Raw genomic sequence first — 23,117 nt, 5'->3', positions numbered from 1 at the left:
CAGGGTTACAACGCTTAGGTTACCAGTTCCTGAACTCCTGGAGCTCCAGGTCAACGTCTGGGCGATCCCGGGAGTCGCTCCAACCAGGTCTCAGCCTCCGCAGGTGTAGAGAAGAAGATAGTGCGGTCGCCATGAATGACTCGCAGACGGGCAGGATACATCATGGAATACTGGATAGCAGCTTCTCTCAGCCGACGCTTGACGTTGACAAAGGATGCCCTCGTTTTTTGAAGAGTGGCCGAGAAGTCGGGAAAAATGGAGACGGTGGTGTTGTTGAATTTAAGTGCCCCTTTACGTCTAGCAGCTTGTAGGGCGGCGTCTCTGTCCCTGCTACTGAGTAATCGTGCCAGCATCGGTCGCGGTGGGGCACCCGGAGGTGGGGGCCGAGATGGAACTCTATGTGCCCGTTCAATGGCGAAGGCCGAAGAAAAGGCCGCCTCTGGAAGAAGGTCTTTCAGCCACCCCTCCATAAACGCACACGGGTTTTGTCCCTCAACACGCTCCGGCAGGCCTAAGATTCGAAGATTGTTTCTTCTTAGTCTGTTTTCGAGGTCATCAGCTCGTTGAGACCATAGACCGGCCATCTTCTCCACTTCGGTCAATTTAGCTGGTATTGGAGTTAGAGTATCTTCCACCTGTGAGATGCGGGCCTCAGTCTCTCCGACTCGCTCCCTAAGATTCTGCATATCCTGTCGTAGGAGGCCCACGTCAATTTTAACTTCCTCAATTTTGCTCGTTAATGAGGTAGTAGAACCTTTAATGGCATCTAGCAGTTGGGCCGTAACTTGCCGTAGTGTAGGTTCTGAGTCAGAGGGTAGAAGCGTGCTAGAGCCTGGCGAGGGGGGTGGCCGTTTCAGTGGATCAGAGGGTGCGTGGCTAGCATCATCAGGTTGTTCGTGAGCAAATTCACGTAGCCGCTCTGCTATTGGTATATTAGATTTGCGGCTCATTTTTGAGGTTCTACGGCTCCCTCGCCGGCAGGACACCGGTGTCGATATGATTGCGGTCAGCAGGACCCACCACTAAGTCTGATGTCACCCACTCTACTGGGGTACACTAAAGGCATACACAGGTCTTTTTAGGTAGAAAGTGTCACTGGCTCCAGCTGGGTTGTGATCACCAGGAGTGGTAGTACTAGAAAAACTATCTCCAGCTGTGGTATGACCGTTTGGAGTGGTAGTAGTGGTGAAGTGACACTATTTCCAGCTGCGATGCGTCCGCTAGGAGGAGTAGTAGAGTGACTATTTCCAGCTGGGTTGTGTCCTCTAGGAGTGGTGAAGTGTCCCCTCTCCCCAGCCGTGATGTGTCCGTTGGGGGGAGTAGTAGTAGCAGAACAGCTCTCTCTCCCACTGTGTGCGTCCGCTAGGATTAGTAGTAGAATGGCCCTGTTTCTAGTTGTAATGTGTCCGCTAGGAGTAGTAGTAGCAGCAGCAGAGTCACTCTATCTGTAGCTGTAATGCGTCCACTAGGAGTAGTAGTAGCAGAATATCTGTCTCCAGCAGTGACGTGTCCGCTAGGAGCAGTAGTAGTGGTGGCAGAGTGGCTCTATCTGCAGCAGTGACGTGTCCGCTAGGAGCAGTAGTAGTGGTGGCAGAGTGGCTCTATCTGCAGCAGTGACGTGTCCGCTAGGAGCAGTAGTAGTGGTGGCAGAGTGGCTCTATCTGCAGCAGTGACGTGTCCGCTAGGAGCAGTAGTAGTGGTGGCAGAGTGGCTCTATCTCCAGCAGTGACGTGTCCGCTAGGAGCAGTAGTAGTGGTGGCAGAGTGGCTCTATCTCCAGCAGTGACGTGTCCGCTAGGAGCAGTAGTAGTGGTGGCAGAGTGGCTCTATCTGCAGCAGTGACGTGTCCGCTAGGAGCAGTAGTAGTGGTGGCAGAGTGGCTCTATCTGCAGCAGTGACGTGTCCGCTAGGAGCAGTAGTAGTGGTGGCAGAGTGGCTCTATCTGCAGCAGTGACGTGTCCGCTAGGAGCAGTAGTAGTGGTGGCAGAGTGGCTCTATCTCCAGCAGTGACGTGTCCGCTAGGAGCAGTAGTAGTGGTGGTAAAGTGGCTCTATCTGCAGCAGTGACGTGTCCGCTAGGAGCAGTAGTAGTGGTGGCAGAGTGGCTCTATCTCCAGCAGTGACGTGTCCGCTAGGAGCAGTAGTAGTGGTGGCAAAGTGGCTCAATCTGCAGCAGTGACGTGTCCGCTAGGAGCAGTAGTAGTGGTGGCAGAGTGGCTCTATCTCCAGCAGTGACGTGTCCGCTAGGAGCAGTAGTAGTGGTGGCAAAGTGGCTCTATCTGCAGCAGTGACGTGTCCGCTAGGAGCAGTAGTAGTGGTGGCAAAGTGGCTCTATCTGCAGCAGTGACGTGTCCGCTAGGAGCAGTAGTAGTGGTGGCAGAGTGGCTCTATCTGCAGCAGTGACGTGTCCGCTAGGAGCAGTAGTAGTGGTGGCAGAGTGGCTCTATCTCCAGCAGTGACGTGTCCGCTAGGAGCAGTAGTAGTGGTGGCAGAGTGGCTCTATCTGCAGCAGTGACGTGTCCGCTAGGAGCAGTAGTAGTGATGGCAGAGTGGCTCTATCTGCAGCAGTGACGTGTCCGCTAGGAGCAGTAGTAGTGGTGGCAGAGTGGCTCTATCTGCAGCAGTGACGTGTCCGCTAGGAGCAGTAGTAGTGGTGGCAGAGTGGCTCTATCTGCAGCAGTGACGTGTCCGCTAGGAGCAGTAGTAGTGGTGGCAGAGTGGCTCTATCTGCAGCAGTGCGTGTCCGCTAGGAGCAGTAGTAGTGGTGGAAGAGTGGCTCTATCACCAGCAGTGACGTGTCCGCTAGGAGCAGTAGTAGTGGTGGCAGAGTGGCTCTATCTCCAGCAGTGACGTGTCCGCTGGGAGTAGCAATAGTGGCAAAATGACTCTCTAGCTACAAGTGTCCACTGGGAGTAGTAGTAATACAGTGCCTACCTCCAGCTGATGTCTGTCCACTGGGAGTAGTAGTGCAGTAACTTGATTGCTAGCCGTGCTGTGACCTCAGGATGCTGTAAAGCCCCCCACAGAGCTGGTCTGTTTGAAGCTGGAGAGAGCCGGCCCGGGATTCTCAGTCTCCCGCTGTGTGCTGTAGCAGTTTTCCTCCCCCACGCTTCAGCCAAGCAGCAGCCGCCTGTCAGGATGGAGGAGGGGCCGTCTCCTCAGCCTCGGCACCCACTCTCAGCCTCCGCAGCAGTAAGGGACTCCCGAGGAGAATCCCAGCCCCGTCACCGTTCACCTCCCAGCCTCCACGTCAGTGTTCTGCCTGCAGGGCTGGTGAGTGCCCGTCAGCGTCCCCGCGCTCCCCCGCAGCCTCTCAGGCAAAGGTGGGGGAGGTGCCGCACTGCACCCGACACTCAGCTCCCTGTCCGTATCGTGAATCTCACCCACCAGTTGCTTCAGGGATGCTCAGCAGGGAGGGAGCCGCAGCGTTATCTCTCCTGCCGCCGTGTTCCACGTGGGCCGGTCTCCCAGCGCGCGGCACGTGTAGCATGCAGGCCCAGGTCCGGACCTCCCGCCTCTCACTCAAAACAGCCCAGAAGTTGCACCAGGGACCCCGCCACCACGACCACCGGCACCAGTGCAGTCTCCGGGCGCCAGTACTTAAGTTTAGTGCCTCAGGGAAGGAAGGATGTGACAGGATTAATGGGGTCTCCACGGAGCTGCCTTTAGGTGCGACTGTTCTTCATGGCCGCTTAGCCACGCCCCACTTGTGGCAATTTTTGTGACAATAATTACATTACTGAGCAATACTGAGGAAATCCTGAAAACATGACATGTTGGGAATACTTAGACTGGAATTGAGAAACACGGCAGTAAATCAATCAGGTTTCTAGGCACTTCTGCTTCCTCTCCACTCTCAAATCATAGACTAGAAGAGAGAAGGCAAGAGACAAACAGCAGCATCATATTCCTACCGTTCTTCTATTTACTCTATTGCTCTATACAATTTCATCTTTTTGTTGGAGATTCAAGAGGCTTCTTAACATTTACAGAAGGCCTGCAGGTATGAAAAAGCAAAACTGCAGACTGAGGTCTTTTCCCAAATAAGATATATTACAAGGTTTCCTATTCACACGTTCTACTGATTTATTATTCTACTTATTATAAGAATATGTGTGCTTTTACCTTCAGTAACAAAACTGGAAAACACCTTTAAGTAAAAAGCTTACCTTGAGATTAAATCCCAGCAGATCACTAATAACTCCAGAAACAGCAGACAGAATAACCACCTGGGTTATATTGTACAGTAGGGGATTCATTGTCAGACCATATAACCTAAAGGGACTGTCCAACTCCTTCAAAAGAAAACAAACACAAGCAAGTTTTTTAGAACAGTGTTTCTTCCTAGTAACAGGTAGTTTCCACTGAGTACCCCCAAGAAACAGATCAGTTATAAATTCTAACAAAACAAGGCTTTGCATTGCAGCGAGCAGTTCCTTCATTTTGCACATGAAGAATAGTGCAATATACAGTGCTACTCTTCATAATGTCAGCTCCAGGTACTCCCCATAATAAATTAATGGGAGTCTATTTAGGGGGGATGCCAATTATATCTATTATGTGATGAACTAGCGAGCCATCTTCTTGTGCCCCACCCATTTACAAGCCCCAACCAATAGCATTTGAATCACAAAATAGTACATATGATCAGTTTCAGCAGATGATATAATTGATAAAGATCATGCTTCAGACTCTCTTAAGATCTAGGCCAGAATTCCCAGCCTCCATCCCCTTCCCATATACAGATCTCAAATCAATACCACCAGTCCTAAATATATAGACCCCTTTACAAATTTGCCTCCGGCTTATCTCCTAGAAATGAAAGATCCCAGACCACTCTCCCTTGTATATATAGATGCCTCTACATATACACCCATAAAAATTACACATGAACTGTAACCCACTCTATTTCCCCACAGTAAGCGACTTACGACCCACTCCACCCATTGACCACCTTTTCCCATGTCCAAAAAGATTACTAAAGATGTAGATTGGGGGGGGGGGCGTTCAGTAAAGATTATGGTGCTGCTTATGAACTCCCTCCATCCTTACATATTCAATAAAATTTATGACCCCACCTCTGAGTTGCATGCCGTCAGTTTATAGCAGTCTGTAAAACACTCCAACCGAGGGAGGCATCCACAGATGCAAAACTGTGCACCCTGTAAAACTTTGAAAAGGTGTGCAACGAGGTTCATGTAGTGACTTTACACACTTGAATAGTGGATGCACTGTTGTGTACCGCCCACGCGGCACGCAATACCCAAGTCGAAGGAGTCATAACACGGAAGGGAGTCGCTCTGCCCTTTGCACGTTAGGCCTTTGCTACTGCTGATTGGATCCAGTGAGAGATGACCACCTTGCAAGCCGCAAGCCAAGTCCTGGGCCAGCAGGGATGATGAATAGAGAGTCAGAGCATGCGAAAGAGGCTGTCAGAGAGGTAGGTCTGCAAGGCTCGCACTAGATCCAGTTTATGAAGAGCGCGTTCTCTTGGCTGAATTGTGGAGGGGCAAAATGAAGGCAGGACGATGCTTTCATTGAGATGGAATGCCAACATCACCTTAGGCAGGAAGGAGGTAACAGGATATAAGACCACCTTGTCCTGATGAAAGACAGTGAAACTTGGCTGACAAGGCAGCAAGCTGGAAAACCAAACAGATGGAAGTGCCTGCTACCAAGGCGGCCATCTTTCAGGCCAAAAGGCGAGCTGGAACTTTACTCAACTTAGGGGTGAGACTGTAGCGCATCCAGTATTAGATTAAAGTTTCATAATGGGCCAAGAGAATGGCATGGAGGGGCGGTGTGAGGACAGCCATCACGTTGTTGGTTTGGACCCGAACTGGGAGACCCATCAGCTGGGGTGTGAAGTGATGAAGCTACAGGAGAATAGCCTGAAGTTTTAACATATTTATCAGCAGTGTGTACTCCTGTCTGTCCAAATGCCTTGCACTGTGAAATTTTGCAGTGAACCCACCCAGTTGAAAAGGCTGGCATCCGTGGCGAGTACCTGCCATTGGAGGGTCTGAAAGGAGCATCTGAGATGGATCCGTAGGGAGTTCAGACACCAAAAAAAGGAATCACTATATATGAAGAGGTATAGCGGATGTTTTAATTAAGTGTGTCTACGGATTTGTCTCACTTCAAGAGAATGGGCCACTGGAGAGGCAGAGCATGACATTGGCTAAAAGGAATCACCTCTAGGGAGAAGACCATCAGCCCCAGCACTCTCTCATGCAGTGACGAATGGTCATGGGATTCTGAGATTGCAGAGTGTGTACCTGCTTCTGGAAGAGAAGTAGTTTTCACGGCGACAGTAGTACATGGGCCCGAGTCATGTTGATGAAGAGACCCAGAAAGTCCACACGTTGTGACGATGAGGGGGAAGACTTGGGGTGGTTAATGATCCATCCGAACCTGGACAGGGTGTTCAGAGGAATGTGGAGACTCTCCAGGTTGGCAGAGGCTTTTGCAATGAGAGCGTCGAAATAGGGAATGACCACTATCCCCTTGGAGTAGAGGAGAGCCGTCACCGACGCCGGAACCTTTCCTGTAGCCATGGCCAAGCCGAATGGAAGGGCCGTGAATTGATAGTGGTTTGACCAGATGGCAAAACTGATGCGCTCGACATATGGCGACATGAAGATAGGCATTCTTGATGGCCAACAGTAAGTACCCTGGTTCCACTGATGCAATGACAGATCTCAGCGACTTCATGCAGAAAGGTCAGACTTTACATACTAATTCAACTTCTTCAGGTTGAGAACAGATTGGAATAGAAACCCACAAAGCATTGAGAAGAAGGAACCAGAACGATGACACCTTGAGAGGATAGGTTGTCTATTCCCGAACCAAAGTGATGGCCTTTGAAGGGGACTTCAGAATTCTGGAGCTAAAGAAGCAATCTGGAGAGAAAGGGGGTTAGGGGAGGAAATTTTATGGCATAGCCTGAAGAAATGTCCTCCTAAACCTAGGCGTCGGAAACATAGGCAAGACATGTCCCTGAATAGGGAAAGTTGTCCACTCGCCCTGTCTTGATTAGGTGGAGCCATCCATCAGGCGGAAGATTTAGTTGAAGAGGACTTTGAGGGCTGTGGTTGGGGCTGCCAGGAGGGTTTAGGTTTAAAGGAGGGCCCTAATTTTTGTTCCTGTGATGTCTTATCACTATCCGAGTTCCAAGGGGCTGGAGCTGCGAAAGAAGCAAAATTGAGATCTTTTCTTTTGCGGAGCTCTCACACATCTGGATACGTTTTTTGGTAGGTGGGAACTCTTCCCACCAGTGGCTTCAGAGATGATCTGATCCAGCCTGGCGCCAAAAAGTCTTGACCAAAAAAAATGTGTCCCAGGATTTTAGCCACAAGGTGTGGTTTGTGGATACTGAAACCACTGAGGAACGAGCTAAGAGTCTGGCTGCGTTCAGGAAAGCTTTGAAGATAAAACTTCTCCGCCTGACTTATCTGATGCACAATGTCTGCCAATTTTTTTGTAGAAAAGCCAAAGAAAAAATGTCAGAACAGTTACTTGGCCCATTCAGTAGTGGCCTTGCTTACCCAGGTAGAGGCAAAAACCATCCTGAGTGCCGAACTCAGAGCCTCAAAAGAGGCTTTGGCTAGAGATTCCATTTCCGCCTGTTACACACGACTTGAGAAGACAAAGCAATGGCCATAGGAAGGGTGGTGTGTTTGGACAAACAGGACACTGGTGTATCCACTGCTGAAGACAATCACTTCTTTACTAACTCCTCCAGAAAAGGATACATGAGGTCCAGATGCTTAGGTTTAGTGTGGAGTTTGTCAAGAAGGTTGCTTTCTAGAGATGAGCAGGCGTACTCGGCCACGCCCCTTTTTCGCCCGAGCGCCGTGGGTGAGTGGGGGGTTGCAGCGGGGAGTGGGGGGGGGGCTCCCCCCTGTTCCCCGCTGCTACCCCCGCTCCGCCACGCCTCCCCCGCCCCCGAATCTTTTCACCCGAGTACGGAAGTACTTGAAAATCGCGGTGCTGGATCGAGTAATTACTCGAAACGAGTAGGTTCGCTCATCTCTATTGCTTTCCCTGGTCAATACATTGTGGAACACTGCATGAGGAGGAAAGGCCTTTGGAGAGCGCTTTGGGAGTCTGAAAGTAAAGGTTACCACTGACGTAATAGGTGTTTGATTTGATACCTGAAGGGTATTTTCCATGGCAACTTATCAGGCTATCCATCATAGTGGAGAGTTTAGAAATCTGTTTTGTCCAGATTGGAATCAGAGGGGGATTCCAATAGTTCACCCTCTGAGTGACTATTTTCTATGGAGGAAGTTTTGGAACACGTTTCGGGAAGTGCTGGGAGGACGATGCAGTGGATCTGGATTATTGTCTTGAGCGAGAAGGCTTAGCTCTCGTCCATGAGAGGAGCAGTGTCTGTCGGATACCGCCTGTGACACGTAGCGTGCCCTTTTCGATTCAGTGGGGACTGGTGGTAGGGGTGCCCCTGGTAGGTTCTATGGCTGCCTGTCACGATGGAATACAGTTAAGGCAAAATGGCTCGAACTGCCTGCATGTAAATTTTGTGTTGCAGTGAGAGCATGCATACATAGTATGTGGCTCTAGCTGATCCCTGTCTAGAGTTTTCCACCTGGTGTTGGACATGGGGTTAAAAAAAAAAACAGTAGAGCTACTCAACACGTTCACTCAAGTAATATACAACAGATAAGTCCCATTGCAGTTGTTACTGCTAATAATAGGAGTTACACAAAAAAAAAAATTATAGAAAATTGTGATCATCATGGAAAAACAGACATACTACTGTTTATAATGGATGCACATTCATCCTTAATCTATTATGTCTCTTTTGCATTGGCTTAGTGTGAAGACTGCAGACCAAAACAAACAACTTATGTTACTATATTACTGAGTTACAGTTTAGACTTTATAGATCACCACTTACTTTTAAGAGCTTGGTAGCTAACTTTAACACGTTGTTGACAAGTGTCAGCTCCTCCTTCTTGTTCGGTTTCTTCTCCATTTTCAAGTACAAATTAATCTGTTGAATAAAGCAAATTGTAGTGTGGTGGCTTGTTATAACGAGCCTTTGTGAAGGGAATATTAAATTACCCAAGCTTATTTTCCACAACTATTAAGCCGTTCGGCACAATGCTACTTATAATGAAATAACGAAGCAGGAATTCACCTGGCTTCACTGTACTAAATCGTATAGTTATACTATAGCCCTATTCATCTGTGTGTGGCCACAGAAAGGTAAAGCCTAAAAATGGCCATAAACGTAATGCTTGTGATACAGTATGAACACAATGATAATTATCACAAATATTTTTTATATTGAAATAATGAAGCAGGAATTCACCTGGCTTCACTGTACTAAATCGTATAGTTATACTATAGCTCTATTCATCTGTGTGTGGCCACAGAAAGGTAAAGCCTAAAAATGGCCATAAACGTAATGCTTGTGATACAGTATCAACACAATGATAATTATCAAATATTTTTTTTCCCTAAAAATTCAAAAAAATTATCAGACAAGCTTTATTTTCAAATAGTGGAATTGAGATAAGTACTTGGCAACATGACGAGTCACAAATTATAATTCACTGTGAAACACACACAAAAATACTGATATCAATGAGATGCTTGAAAACATTTGTATTTTTAAGCCAATTGTGGCATATGGGGAATTTTGTTAGTTTAATGGGATTGTGTATGGATCAAATATATCAGATCTGCAATGAAAATTGTTACATTTATGGCCATTTAAACCCTGGCTGACTTGTCACTTGTTATTAGAATTGATAAAATTGCTTTTTTGTGTTTGTCAGAGAAGGATCCCGCTATATAGGAGGCTATATAAAATACATATTTTTAAAAGTATAACTTCTATTTAAGCATATTAAGATTTAACAGACAAATTTCAGAGAAAAGGAAATCGAGGTGGTAACATGCAGGAAAATGGTGTTCATGTCTAGGAAGTAGCACTCAATGCCCATCAGGGCCAAATAAACAACTTTTACCATAGAACTGTGTTCACTCTTGGTATATCCAAACTAGTATAGCCCGCCATGAGAAGGACAATAGAAAGAGCAGGAAGAGATGTTCAGATAATCTAAGGTTTGGTTTACAAATATCAGCCAACAAGACTACATATAACAGAACATTTTTCGCTTACCTGTTCTGTCAACAATATTGAGGTATTGCTATATTTTTTGCTGGTTTCTGATCCAAGTGTAACAAATCTCAATAAGAAGAGAGTTAATGAAATGCACCAAATTACTAGTTCCCAGTTGTAGTGACAATCCAGAAAGGTTTCATGAATATGAAGAAGCTAGAAGAAAAAAAGAAAATGTAAGATAAAAAAAAGTTTACTATGTAATTTAGTTTCCAATTTTTCAAATGTATTCTGTTTAAGCAATAAAAGACTATTGATGGAGATGCAGGGGTCTTTAAAAGTTGGAATGTATATTGGGCTAGGGTTGACAGTATTTTAGGTTTGGTATCCGTTTTGTAAAAGATCCATAAGCCAATGTGTTTTAGCATGTGGCAGTCATTTTGTGCAGCAGGAAAAGTGGAGCAAACATCATTAGGCTTCTAAAAGAGGATTACTCAAGCAATGCCCCAGCAACACCGTATTTGGGAACACCTTCTTTAGAGGCTAATTTTTCAAGCAGTTTAGGTTAAGAGCATGTTATTGTAATCACAGTATACAAATCTAAAGTATACCAATTTTTCTCACTAGATGGCAGGCCAATGCCTAAGCATTAAGTTATCTCCATAATATACAAAGACAGCCTTATTAATAGACCGAACGCACACAGTCAAGTCTGATTCCGCATCCGGGATCCGACCCTGTGGCAGGCCGGTGACCTTTGCCTACCTGTCAAGTTTTTTCATAATCTGTAGTGCGGATGTCCCGGCCGGCACACATGCGCAGTACAGATTATACTACGATGTTGCTAGGTAATTCTGCGACCTTTCTGCAATGATAATTGCGGAAGGGCCGCAGATCGGACGGCTTCCACTGACTTTAATGGAAGCTGTCCGTGCAGAATCCGCACTGAAATAGAACATGCTGCGATTTTTCCTCAGGAAAAAGCGATTTTCAATAGCATGTTTATGGGCAGTATTTGCTGTGGAATAAGGAGGAGGACACCCGCTCTGGATTCCACAATGCATTCGGCCTTATATGTAGCATTTCAACAATTTTTTCACTAAATGACTGGGGGAAAAAAACAAATATTATAGAAAGCATTTAATATATTTGTGTTGTCTGTAATGCAAAACACGGGAATGTTTATTGATCAAAGGTAAAACCAATAGCATTGAAGAGCTGACCTCAAGCAGTATAATAAAGGACTGGTAAGGTTGTAAGATAACAGGTAGACCTACACAGACTACCACACCAAACCTTTATCAGTCATTATCACTATTCTCAGAAGAAATTTGCTTTCAAGCTGGATGTGGTGATGGCAAAATCCATAGAGGAGTTTAAGAGGGGACTAGATGTCTTTCTAGAGCGCTATGATATTACAGAATATAAATCTTAGGTGACCAGCAGGTTGTTGATCCGGATCTTACATTCAGGTAGGAACTATCAGAGGTTGATCCAGGGATTAGTCTAACTGCCATTAGGGAGTCAGGAAGGAATTTTTTCCCCGGTAGGGCTAATTGGCTTCTGCCTCTTGGGGTTTTTTGTCTTCCTCTGGATCAACAAGGAGGTTGAAACAGGCTGAACTATATGGACATTGTCTTCATTCAGCCTAACATACTATGTATGCTTTTTTAACCATGTTAATTCTGTAAAATGCTTCTTTACATACAGTATCATGTTCTTATGGCCCTTCTACATGGGCCGACAGTCAGGTCAACGACTGCATGAGCGCCGGTGTAACCACTAAGGTAGTCCGCGCTTGTGCAGAGTGTTTACACTGACAGACTTCACCGCTGGATGGCAGGCTTTTCGCTCAGAGCTTCACCTAGTAGCGGGGAGCGTCTACACTGAATGACAAGCCTGCAATCCAGAGATTGTTATTAAGTTCACTGCAAGTCACTGATTTTTAAAAACCTGTAAAGGAATAGTGAGCGATTTTTGTGCATTTACACATTTATTTCGTTTTAATGAATTTTGAGCGATAATCGTGCAGCGTAAATTACTCCCTGGTAGAACTGCTGTGGAATGTATTGATCATTGCCCCATTCATTTACTCTAGAGAGAAAGATTAAACTTAAATGAGGTTATACTGTGGCTTTGGTCAATTTAATTTGGTTAGAAGGGTTACTCAATAAGTTGATTGCAGTGTGCTAATGCTGTACTTTTGCAGCCAGGTTCCCCCATAATGTTCAGTTCTCCCATATCGTTACTACAAGGATAAATTAAGCAGTACACAGTTCTTATTTAAATGCTGGCGATCCATCTACTGGGTTAGGTGGTCTTCATAGATGCTCTTCTCTTAGGGACAATCCTGAATGGGGAACCTGCTCTGAGAAAAGGAGTTTTTCCAACAAATGACAATCATCTGACCACAGGAAAGGAGATTAATGTCTGATCACTGTAGTCCCCATTGCAAGGACACGCACCAATCTCTAAAATAATGTCCAGAGACTCTTTTTACACCTCAAGGCATGAGCACAGCGGGGAGGAGTTTGAATGGAGCATTGTTCCAGCACGTATGCTGCTGCTCCATTCAAAGTCTATGGGGCTTCAGGAAACAACTGAGCAAAAGAAAATATCTCACCTGTGCACAGCAAATGAACACTACCGATATGGTCAGTAAGAAGGCTGAGGAAACTATTACATCAACTGAACGTTGCGGGCCTCTGCGCTGTAAGGAGAAAATAAACAAAATGTTCTCATTGTTCGTTCGTAGGTTTGATGCATATCACACAACCTCTAGAATCAATAGTAGCAGCAGCTGAAAATCTAATGCCTGGGTCTGATATTCATTCTAGGGAAGAAATAAGAGCTGGACTGTCTGGGCCAATTTCTAGGGAAACGTGCGCTTAAGTTCTGCTCTACAGAGTGTTGCCACATTAGTCTGAGATTTGAGTTAAAAAAGTATTAAATCTGTTTTCCTGTAATTATCTGCAGTGTCCTGACCCTGATGTCCTCAATTATTTTAGATTTGTCAAAAAAAACTGTCCAAATGAATGGTTAAAAAAACATGAATATTTAGACAAAGGGAATCTAAGTAGGCAGGGTTTGTTTTTTCTTATTACTTAAATGCAGAAATAACACCAAATACTTCCTGAGAAGTTTTAGACTTTTTTTGCAGAATGGCTTTAATTCAGATACACAGATGGCTTTTTGTGCATGAACTGTTTCTCAGGCCTACAACACACATTGCAATGCGGTTTACAAGGCTAATCCAAAATGCGAAATTTGGTTGCCATTCAGATGTAGGCCTTCTTTCAGCATAACATAGTCAATGCTGGTTGCTTACACTTCTGAGGAATATCCTGGTAGAGTGCAGAATTACAGTTTCATTCAAGAATCCCAAGTTGTCCAGACCTTCAGACAGCAAAGTACAAAGGACATGTGGATGGCAGTTCTGACTTCTAGCAGTGAGTAAGCGTTAACATGTGGGTTTTGTATACAAGTATGGCAGTTGAAAAGAGCTAAAGCAGACCAAAATCTGTTCTGTGTTTTGCTGGTATGCAATAAAGCCTTGAATTGAGCAGTAACACAGTGAGTGCCAAGAATTCCTTTGAGACAGCAAAACCCTCCACACCACCACCTTTTTAACACCAGGATGTTGGCAGGATGCTCCTTTTCCCGGTAAATACTCCCAATGTTCCCGAATAGAAAATCCCCGGGCCCGGATGGACTTCCTATAGAGAGGTACAAAAAAAAACACGCAATTCATTGCCCCACAACTCCTCGAGTTATATAATATGCTTCGGGGAGGGATCTTGCCGGCAACTATGCGTGAGGCCCTGATAGTTTTAATCCCCAAACTCGAGAAGGACCCAGGGAACTGTGGCTTATACTGACCCATCTCCATCTCCCTCCTTAACAACGATATTAAAATCCTAGCAAAAGTACTGGCAATACGCATTAACACGGCCGTTAGCCATAGCATACACGCTAATCAATTAGGATTCATGCCGGGCAAGAGTGCGACCATGAATGTTAGGCGTCTTTTCCCTAACCTTGCACTATCACACTCCAACCGAGAAAAGTGTACTCTGGTCTTCATCAACCAAGCTTAGGCCTCTGATAAAGTGGAATGGAGATATTTGTGGGAGGTGATGACACAGTTCGGTTTTGGGGCAAGCTTCATTAAATCGGTGCAAATACTATACTATCTCCTGGTGGCTCGAATACGCACAAACACCTACCGTATATACCGGCGTATAAGGCGACGGGGCGTATAAGACGACCCCCCAACTGTCACCTTATACGCCGGTATTCAGTGGAGAAAAAAAAAAAATTTTATTACTCACCTCCCACGGCGTTCTGTCGCGCTCCGGCAGGGTGTCGCTCGCTCCGGCAGGCTGTCGCTCGCTCCTCGTCCCCGGCGCAGCATAGCTTTCTGAATGTGGGGCTTGAAATCCCCGCTTCCAGAAAGCTAATACACACGCCGGCAGCCATGACATCATTGAATGGCTGTGATTGGCTAAAGCACACGTGGCTTCAGCCAATCACACTATTCAATGACATCATTGAATGGGTGTGATTGCTAACACGTGCGCCTTCAGCCAATCACAGCCATTCAATGATGTCATTGAATAGTGTGATTGGCTGAAGCCACGTGTGCTTTAGCCAATCACAGCCATTCAATGCTGTCATGGCTGCCGGCGTGTGTATTAGCTTTCTGGAAGCGGGGATTTCAAGCCCCGCATTCAGAAAGCTATGCTGCGGCGGGGACGAGGAGCGAGCGACAGCCTGCCGGAGCGAGCGACATCCTGCCGGAGCGCGACAGAGCGCCGTGGGAGGTGAGTAATAAAATTTTTTTTTTTTACACTTTTTTTTTTTTTGTTTTACCGGCGCATAAGACGACCCCCGACTGCAGAGCAGATTTTTCGGGGTTCAAAAGTCGTCTTATACGCCGGTATATACGGTATATATCTAAGCAGTTCTCCCTGGCTAGAGGAACGCGTCAGGGATGCCCTTTTCTCAGCACTTTTTGCAATTGCAATCGAACCCCTAGCGATCCAAATCAGAGCATCAGCTGAGGTTGCAGGGTTCCGACAGAGCATACAAAGAACGCGTGGTGCTTTTTCGCGGACAATACCCTCTTATTCTTGCAGGACCGAGAATCCTTCTTGCCTGCATTACTCTCTATGTTTGATACATTTGGAATATACTCTGGGGTGAAGGTCAATTGGGATAAAACTGGGCTGCCGCTGGTCGATGCCCCTGCGACCTCTTTGGCCCGCCCTGCCCCTCTGAGGTGGAAAGACAGATTTACCTACCTTTGGATAGTGGTGCAAAAGTTCCTCTGACCATTTTTATGCAGACAAGCTTGCCCCACTGTTGGAGTGGGTAGCAGTTATGGCAACCTGATGGGCTTCACTCCCATCTGACGCTAGTAGGTCGCATAAACCTAATCAAAATGAAGCGATTACCCAAATTTCTATGTATATTCCAGAATACACCTATTTTGATTCCTAAAAAGTTCTTGACAGTTCTCCGAAAGATACTCCTCCGTATACTCTGACGAGGATCCACCCCGAGAATTTAACTAGAAACTCTGTCTGCCAATGGAGGGAGGGGGGCTAGCCCTCCTCCACTTTCACTACTACTACCTGTATAGTCAGGGTAGTGGCTGTCTTCTACTGATTATAACCCAGTGGTGGAGCTTGAGCGCAGAATACTAAGTCCTATACAAAGTTTGAGAGGATTATTGCTTAGGGGCCCGACTTCGCTCATAACTACCCTGCCTATACCTATATGGGTGACCCTTAAGGTTTGAAGTATGGCCCTCCACTTGATACAGGATGAGACAGCAAAATGGTCCCCTCATACTCCCTTGTGGAGAAATCCTAATCTCCCGCACTTGCAAAACATGCCAGATGTTATCTTCTGAAGACGTCATGCAATAAGTACCCTCTCAGATGTGGTTGAGAATGGTGTTCTTAGTATCTTCTCACAACTACAGATGTGATCGGGCCTTCCTAATAACTCCCTTTTTAGATATTTCCAACTCTGTCATGCACTCAGAGCCCAATTTGGAAGCTTGAACATACCCCTCGCACTGACCCGACTAGAGGAGCTGGCGCAGATGGCCAACATTCTGAAGCTGCTCTCCTGTTTTTATAGACAACTGACAAGGGGTCTTGCCTCGTTGAGGGATGGGGCTCTTGAAAACTGGGGCTTTGACATGACTTGACCTAAACTCAGATGACCGGGATGTAGGGTTGGGACATCGACACAAAAATATCGATAATTGATAGTATCGACTATCGCTGAACAAACTATCGATCATTGTAAGATATCGGTGGAAAACTATTGATATTTCAATATATCGACTTTTTAAAATGCTGTATAAAAATAAAACAGGTCTAGGGTTAATAAAGCAACACAAACAACAAAAAAGTATAGTTTTCTTCTAAAACTTTAAACTGTTGAAATTATTATCATGAAAATATATTAAAGTTACAATTGAAAATAAAAAATTACAGGTGAAATATGTAATAAAATTAGGTGTATGAAAAGAAGTTTTTTATCATTGGCCCCAAAAATGGTTATCTAATGAGCCAACAAACACACTGAAACAAGGTCCTGCGAGCTACAAGGAAGCCAGAAGATGGATGCTGGACCTGACGGGATGTGAGCATGATCTCTGTGTTTGTGGGGCTGCGTACCCTGCATTTTTTCTAGTTGCTGCTGAGGGACCAACGGTCTCCATGGCAACCTGTAAACAATGCAGGGCCTGGTAACGCGAACGCAGTGCCCCGAACGCAATTGTAGTTGCGTCGGATGGGTCTCCTATCTTTTCTATGGGCACTGCGTTCCCGTTAGACACTGAACGCGCAACATGTCACGTCCCATTTTCTGGACGCGACCTTCGTGCGTTCAGCGCAGCCCTCCATCTGCATGTGGAAACGCTTTCAGTTAGAAAGCATTGCCCACAGCCATCGTGTTAGACACAAGCGTTCAGAGCCTGCGTCTAACGCGATGAACAAACGCATGTGGTAAAGGGTCCGAAGACCCCACTTTTTCTGAGATTCGTTTTGCCTACAGCAAACCTTATTGGTGACAAAGAGTCACCTCACACTGTCCAAAAGTTTCTAGAACTTGTTTATACGTTCATTAGTGCCGCGAGCAAAACTACATCCTGTACCAACACAAAGGAAAGAAAATCTGTTCACTAGACCACAAGACACGTTTCTTCTTTACAAAAATCGATATTATATCGCCTTAAACTATCGATGTTACCGATATATCGGACATAATAATATCGATGAAAAGTACCAACAAAGCATTAGCGATATATCGCTTTTTGATGTCCCAACCTTACCGGGATGGCCTTTTGGCCAGCTCAGGGCTGCCTTTGATCAGTGCAAGAGACAGCTTGATCCAAGACAAGTTCCTACACAGAATTTACTATACTCCCACTCACTTGCATACCATGGACATAATCCGCAATGCAGACTGCCCAAAATGTTTGATAAGTGCGGGCACAATCATGCATATGGTTTAGGAATGTCATGTTTTACAGATCTATTGGAGAGAAGTCTTTGAGTTTATGAAAGCGCACATAGGGGCCCCACGCATCCTAAAATTGGTCTCTTTGGCCTTGTGGAGGACATTCCAGTTGACACAGTAACACGCACTTTTATATAAATTGCTGTTCTTTTATGCTAAAAAAGTTATATTGCTTAACTGGAAGCAGACGAAAAAAAACCCCGGAATTCGCTTTTTTGGTCACCCTGTCTCCAAGGAAAAAATATAATAAGAAAAGTGATCAAGAAGTCATGTGTACTTGAAAACGGGACCAATAGAAACTACAGCATGTCCCCCCAAAAACGTGCACTCACACAACTATATTAATGGAAAAATAATGGCTGTCAGAAGATGGCGGCAGAGAATAAAATATCTTTGGGGAAAAAAAGCATTTTTTAAAAGTAGTACAGCAAAGAAAAAAAAAAAAACAAAAGCACAATATAAATTTGGTATTGTCTCAATTACACTGACCTATAGAATAAAGTCATGTCCTTTTTGCTGCTGTGTATACATTGTACAAGAACCACTTCAAAGATGGTGGATTTGCATTTTTTCCCATTCTACGCCATTTAGAAAAATTTTAAATGTTTTCCAAAACATTATGTAGTATATTATATAGAACCATTGTAAAACACAGCTTGTCCCACAAAAAACGCCCTCAGACAGCTGTGTCAATGGATAAGTAAAAGAGTTCTGATCTTTTGAAAGTGGGGAGGAAAAAACAAAAATTGAAAAATAAAAAGGCTGTGTCACTAAGTGGTTAAAAATGGCCCCTCAGTTAACAGCCTCCTGCTACAACGCACATGGACTTGTTAGAAACTGTAGCAGTGCATTTTTACTTACTTTTAGGTATGAACGAAGAGAAAGCCACATTTTTATGTTTTGGACCTTTTTTAGACGAAAATGTGGAACTTCAGATTTTCGAGCTCTCCTGGCACTAGTCAAATGACCAAATAATTTTGCAAACAGTAATCTCTGTAAGGAAGTTAAAATCACTTGTCACTTCATGGCAAACAGATATTGTTCTAGCAGGAAAGTCAACAAACCAAAGCATACTAGTAGTGCAACAATGTTCTCATACTTCTATCAAACGCTTTCATGCAGGAGTCAAAGTTTATTTTGTTCTTCCCTAAGGCTGGGTTCCCGCGGGGCAGATTCCCGACCGAAATCCTGCGGTTTGGCCGCAGCGAAAAACCGCAAGATTTCCGCTGGGAGAACCGCTGCTTCAAAATCCGCGGCGGTTTTGAAGCGGCCCGGCCGCTCGCTCCTCCGCTGCGGCCGGTGTTCCCATAGAGTAGAGCGCGGCCCAGCTGGAAAAAAAAATGGACATGCTGCGGTTGGCAAATCCGCGCCGCAGCGGCGGCTTGTGCTGGCTTAGCCACAGCGGATTTGCCGTCTCGTGTGGACGAGATTTCTGAGAAATCTCGTCCACATGGCTGGCTAACCCCGGGATTAGCGGCCGCATGCGGATTTGCCGCGGCGAACTTCCGCACGGAATTTCCGCGGCAAATCCGCCCCGTGTGAACCCAGCCTAAATGAAAATAATCACATTGTGCTACTAAAAGCAGAAATTGCAATGAAAATGAAGTATATGTAAGTAAATACCGTATTACATTTCTATAATTGACACATAATGAGATCATTCAATATTTTCAGTGAAGAAGGATCATGTGAACTTATGAGTGATGTTATGACACCTTACGTCAACTAAAAATAAGTAACTGAATGTGTACTGGTACAGTCATGACAGGTATTGTCACATGAGATACTGTGTGGAATTAAAAAGGGCACTAGAATCCTACAGAATGCTTTGCACTCTGTTGTCAATCCAACTGATTTGGGAATTGGTAAGTCTTCAAGCTGAGGAGCACCATCAGACACTGCTAGATAACTGATCTTGGCGGAAATCTAATCCTCCAAGTTGCATTTCATTTTCTCACCAAAATAAGCATTTGTCAATGGTATACAATTTCTCCTCTCATTCAAATTATTTTTTTAAATGGATGTGGTGTACAGGTGTCAGTACTCCAGTGCCCACTATGTGAAAGGGTTTGTCCAGTTGTAAACTACTTATTGCCTTTCCTCAGGATAGTTCATCAGTAGCAGATCAATGGAGGTCCACCATCTGGGACCCCTCTGATCAGCTGTGCTTGTGCACAGAACTGATTTCTGCAGGAAGCAGATAGCTCTGTTCGCACTGCAATGGTGAAGCTTGGTATTACAGCCTGTGTCTCATTCATTCCAATGACAACTTGGACTGCAATACCAAACATGGCCACTGCAGAGAGAGCAAAACTTCCAGCAGCCATCAGCTCAGTGAACCAGTACAATGGCTTAACAACTGCTAAATGGACAGGGTCCTAGGTAGCACATCTTCACTGATCTACTATTGATGACCTATCCTGAGGATAGCACATCAAAAGTGTACAATTGGACAACCCCTTTAATTTAGGGGCCGTCAGTAGATTCCCCGATTTACCCATTTCATGGAAAATGACGCACAGTACCGTATATACCGGCGTATAAGACGACTTTTGAACCCCGAAAAATCTGCTCTGCAGTCGGGGGTCGTCTTATGCGCCGGTAATACAAAAAAAAAAAAAGTGTAAAAAAAAAAAATTTTATTACTCACCTCCCACGGCGTTCTGTCGCGCTCCGGCAGGATGTCGCTCGCTCCGGCAGGCTGTCGCTCGCTCCTCGTCCCCGCCGCAGCATAGCTTTCTGAATGCGGGGCTTGAAATCCCCGCTTCCAGAAAGCTAATACACACGCCGGCAGCCATGACAGCATTGAATGGCTGTGATTGGCTAAAGCACACGTGGCTTCAGCCAATCACACTATTCAATGACATCATTGAATGGCTGTGATTGGCTGAAGGCGCACGTGTTAGCAATCACACCCATTCAATGATGTCATTGAATAGTGTGATTGGCTGAAGCCACGTGTGCTTTAGCCAATCACAGCCATTCAATGATGTCATGGCTGCCGGCGTGTGTATTAGCTTTCTGGAAGCGGGGATTTCAAGCCCCGCATTCAGAAAGCTATGCTGCGGCGGGGACGAGGAGCGAGCGACAGCCTGCCGGGGCGAGCGACATCCTGCCGGAGCGCGACAGAACGCCGTGGGAGGTGAGTAATAAAATTTTTTTTTTTTTCTCCACTGAATACCGGCGTATAAGGTGACAGTTGGGGGGTCGTCTTATACGCCCCGTCGCCTTATACGCCGGTATATACGGTATTTTAACATAACAATCACCAGAATATGCAAATAGGAAAAATAAAAAATATTCAAATGACCCATTCTAAAAAAAAAAAAATGTATAAATTAAACACACTGTGTACTTGTAATCAGAAGTTCAGGAAAAAAACTACTATAGTTTGTTACACTGCATGGCCTAAAAGCTAATGTTTCCTCACAGACTTCATATGTGTGTGTTGTACAGATCCATAATATGCATTAGCCTTCAGCCATTTTTTCCAGTCTTTCCCCCCGGTCAATGAAGACTTCCTTTACCAGTCATAGCCATTCATGTTAAACATACCTGTTTGTATGTTCTCTCTGCTACACATAACAAGAAGAAAAAAATCCAGATCAGGGAGACACGAACCACAAAACTAATAACCACCATGGCGATGACGATGGTATCTGTGCTGGAACCAAATGCAATGCTGTAAATTTCAGAGGCAGAAAGTGTTGCTAGCTGCTCCAAGTCTCTGGATTCAGACAGTCTAAAGGCAAATGGAGTCAATCCAAGAATGAAAGAGATAAAGTTTCCAAACATCTGATATCCAATTCCTGGTGTGTAGCTGTTCACCTGAAAACAAGGGTTTTGGTTTTAATTTCATTGTACATGGAAACCTGTATAATCACATTAAAGACAATGTATCACCTACATTCATTAATAATTAAAACCAGATAGTGAAACATTTTCCATTTTTCGAATACGTTTTTATTTTCTGATTCTAGATTTCTTTTATTCTACTGTCTGTACATGACTTTTGCTCAGGTAAGATGGCTGTAGTCACAGTTAAGGTCCATTTGGACAGGACGAATATCGGGCAAACGATGCCCAACACTCGTCCCTGTGTGTCCTCACTACGGTGCTGTTGAACGGGAACTAGTAGTGCTGGCTCGCTCACAGAGCGGTCAGCAGGGGGGCTGCAGGAGATTTCTCTCCTTGCTCTCCCAAGCCCCTCTTCATTGACTTAACATAGCGGCTGTTCAGTACTGAATGGCTACTGTTTAAACTGAGCGATCGATAAACAATGGACGATGAGCTGATCACTCAGTGCTGAACAGCCACTATGTTAAGTCAATGGAGAGGGGCAGGGGAAAGCCAGGAGAGAAATCTCCTGCAGCCCCCCTGCTGGCCACTTTGTGAGCAAGCCAACGCTTCTAGCTCCCGTGCAACAGCACCGCAGCGAGGACACACAGGAACGAGTGTCAGGCATCGTTTGCTCAACATTCGGCCCATCTAAATGAGATGCTTTACAGCAGTCTGACACAATGGACAATGGCTGACTCACTGACTCTATGAGAGTGTGTTCTAGGCATGTGTGACCTGTGCAGAAATGGTAGATAAGCTGTGACCATCACCTATTGAGAAGGTTTTTTCCTATGTTCTCTATACACGAACATGCCAAAAGTCATGGAATAGTAGTATTTAAGTTGATTATAAAGTGCTGTTACCTCAGGTGATGGCTTGGAAAGGCCCAAACCTGTATAAGTTGTGAGGTGTTCTCTTGTGAGGCTGAACACTGGCCAATGTGCTCTTTTTAAGGAAAATTAAATTCTCAAGAGTTGAAATGAGGTATGACAGTGGGTGCCAGGTGGACAATCCCTTTCCGAAGTTGTGAAGGCAGTTAACATTCCTCAAACCACAGTGCCACATGTGTACACGGAAACTTCATAGAAGGTGTTATCACCCATAGTGGACAGTGCATTGGCCAACAATGGGTGGTTAATGATTGGGACTGGTGGCATCAGGCTAGAAATGTCTGTGCAAATAGACAAGCAACTCTAGCAGAAATCACATTCAATGCAGGAGGCTACACACACATATCCTGCAGGTCAGTGCAATGTTCTTTAGTTTAACACCACAACACTGGATATAGCTCTTCACCTGGGCTCGTGAGGTTGCCAATTGGACTCTAGAGCAGTGTTTCTCAACTCCAGTCCTCAGTGCCCCCCAACAGGTCATGTTTTCAGGATATCTTCTAGAGAGAACACCTGTGGCAACTTTTTGAGGCACTGACAGGTATTACATCACCTGTGCAACACTGAGGAAATCCTTAAAACATGACCTGTTGGGGAGACGGGGGGGAGAAAGGCGTGAGGACTGGAGTTGAGAAACACTGCTAGAGAGGACTGACAACATACAGCGATGTCGGATGAGTCATGGTACCAACTGTTTTGGGCTGATGGTAGAGTTCATGTGCTGCGTAGACCCCATAAACCCCACAGACCCCAATTG

The 23,117-nt window shown here is 45.4% G+C and overlaps 1 protein-coding gene across 2 annotated transcripts in view; it reads right to left on the bottom strand.

The window, feature by feature from the left end:
- Positions 1-23,117, bottom strand: part of PHTF2 (putative homeodomain transcription factor 2) — a 107,833-nt gene that overhangs the window by 13,836 nt on the left and 70,880 nt on the right. For both annotated transcript variants that reach the window (XM_066591999.1, XM_066592000.1), the window contains 6 exons: positions 21,186-21,458; positions 18,492-18,623; positions 12,715-12,801; positions 10,152-10,307; positions 8,919-9,014; positions 4,168-4,293 (listed from right to left, as the gene is read on the bottom strand). In XM_066591999.1, the coding sequence (XP_066448096.1) occupies positions 4,168-4,293; positions 8,919-9,014; positions 10,152-10,307; positions 12,715-12,801; positions 18,492-18,623; positions 21,186-21,458 (870 nt within the window). The remainder of the gene's footprint in view (positions 1-4,167; positions 4,294-8,918; positions 9,015-10,151; positions 10,308-12,714; positions 12,802-18,491; positions 18,624-21,185; positions 21,459-23,117) is intronic.

The sequence above is a fragment of the Eleutherodactylus coqui genome, chromosome 2, assembly GCF_035609145.1.
Source record: "Eleutherodactylus coqui strain aEleCoq1 chromosome 2, aEleCoq1.hap1, whole genome shotgun sequence".
In the NCBI taxonomy this organism is placed as follows: Eukaryota; Metazoa; Chordata; class Amphibia; order Anura; family Eleutherodactylidae; genus Eleutherodactylus; species Eleutherodactylus coqui.
Note: the sequence above shows the minus strand (reverse complement) of the source record. Positions and strands in the feature narration are given on the sequence as shown.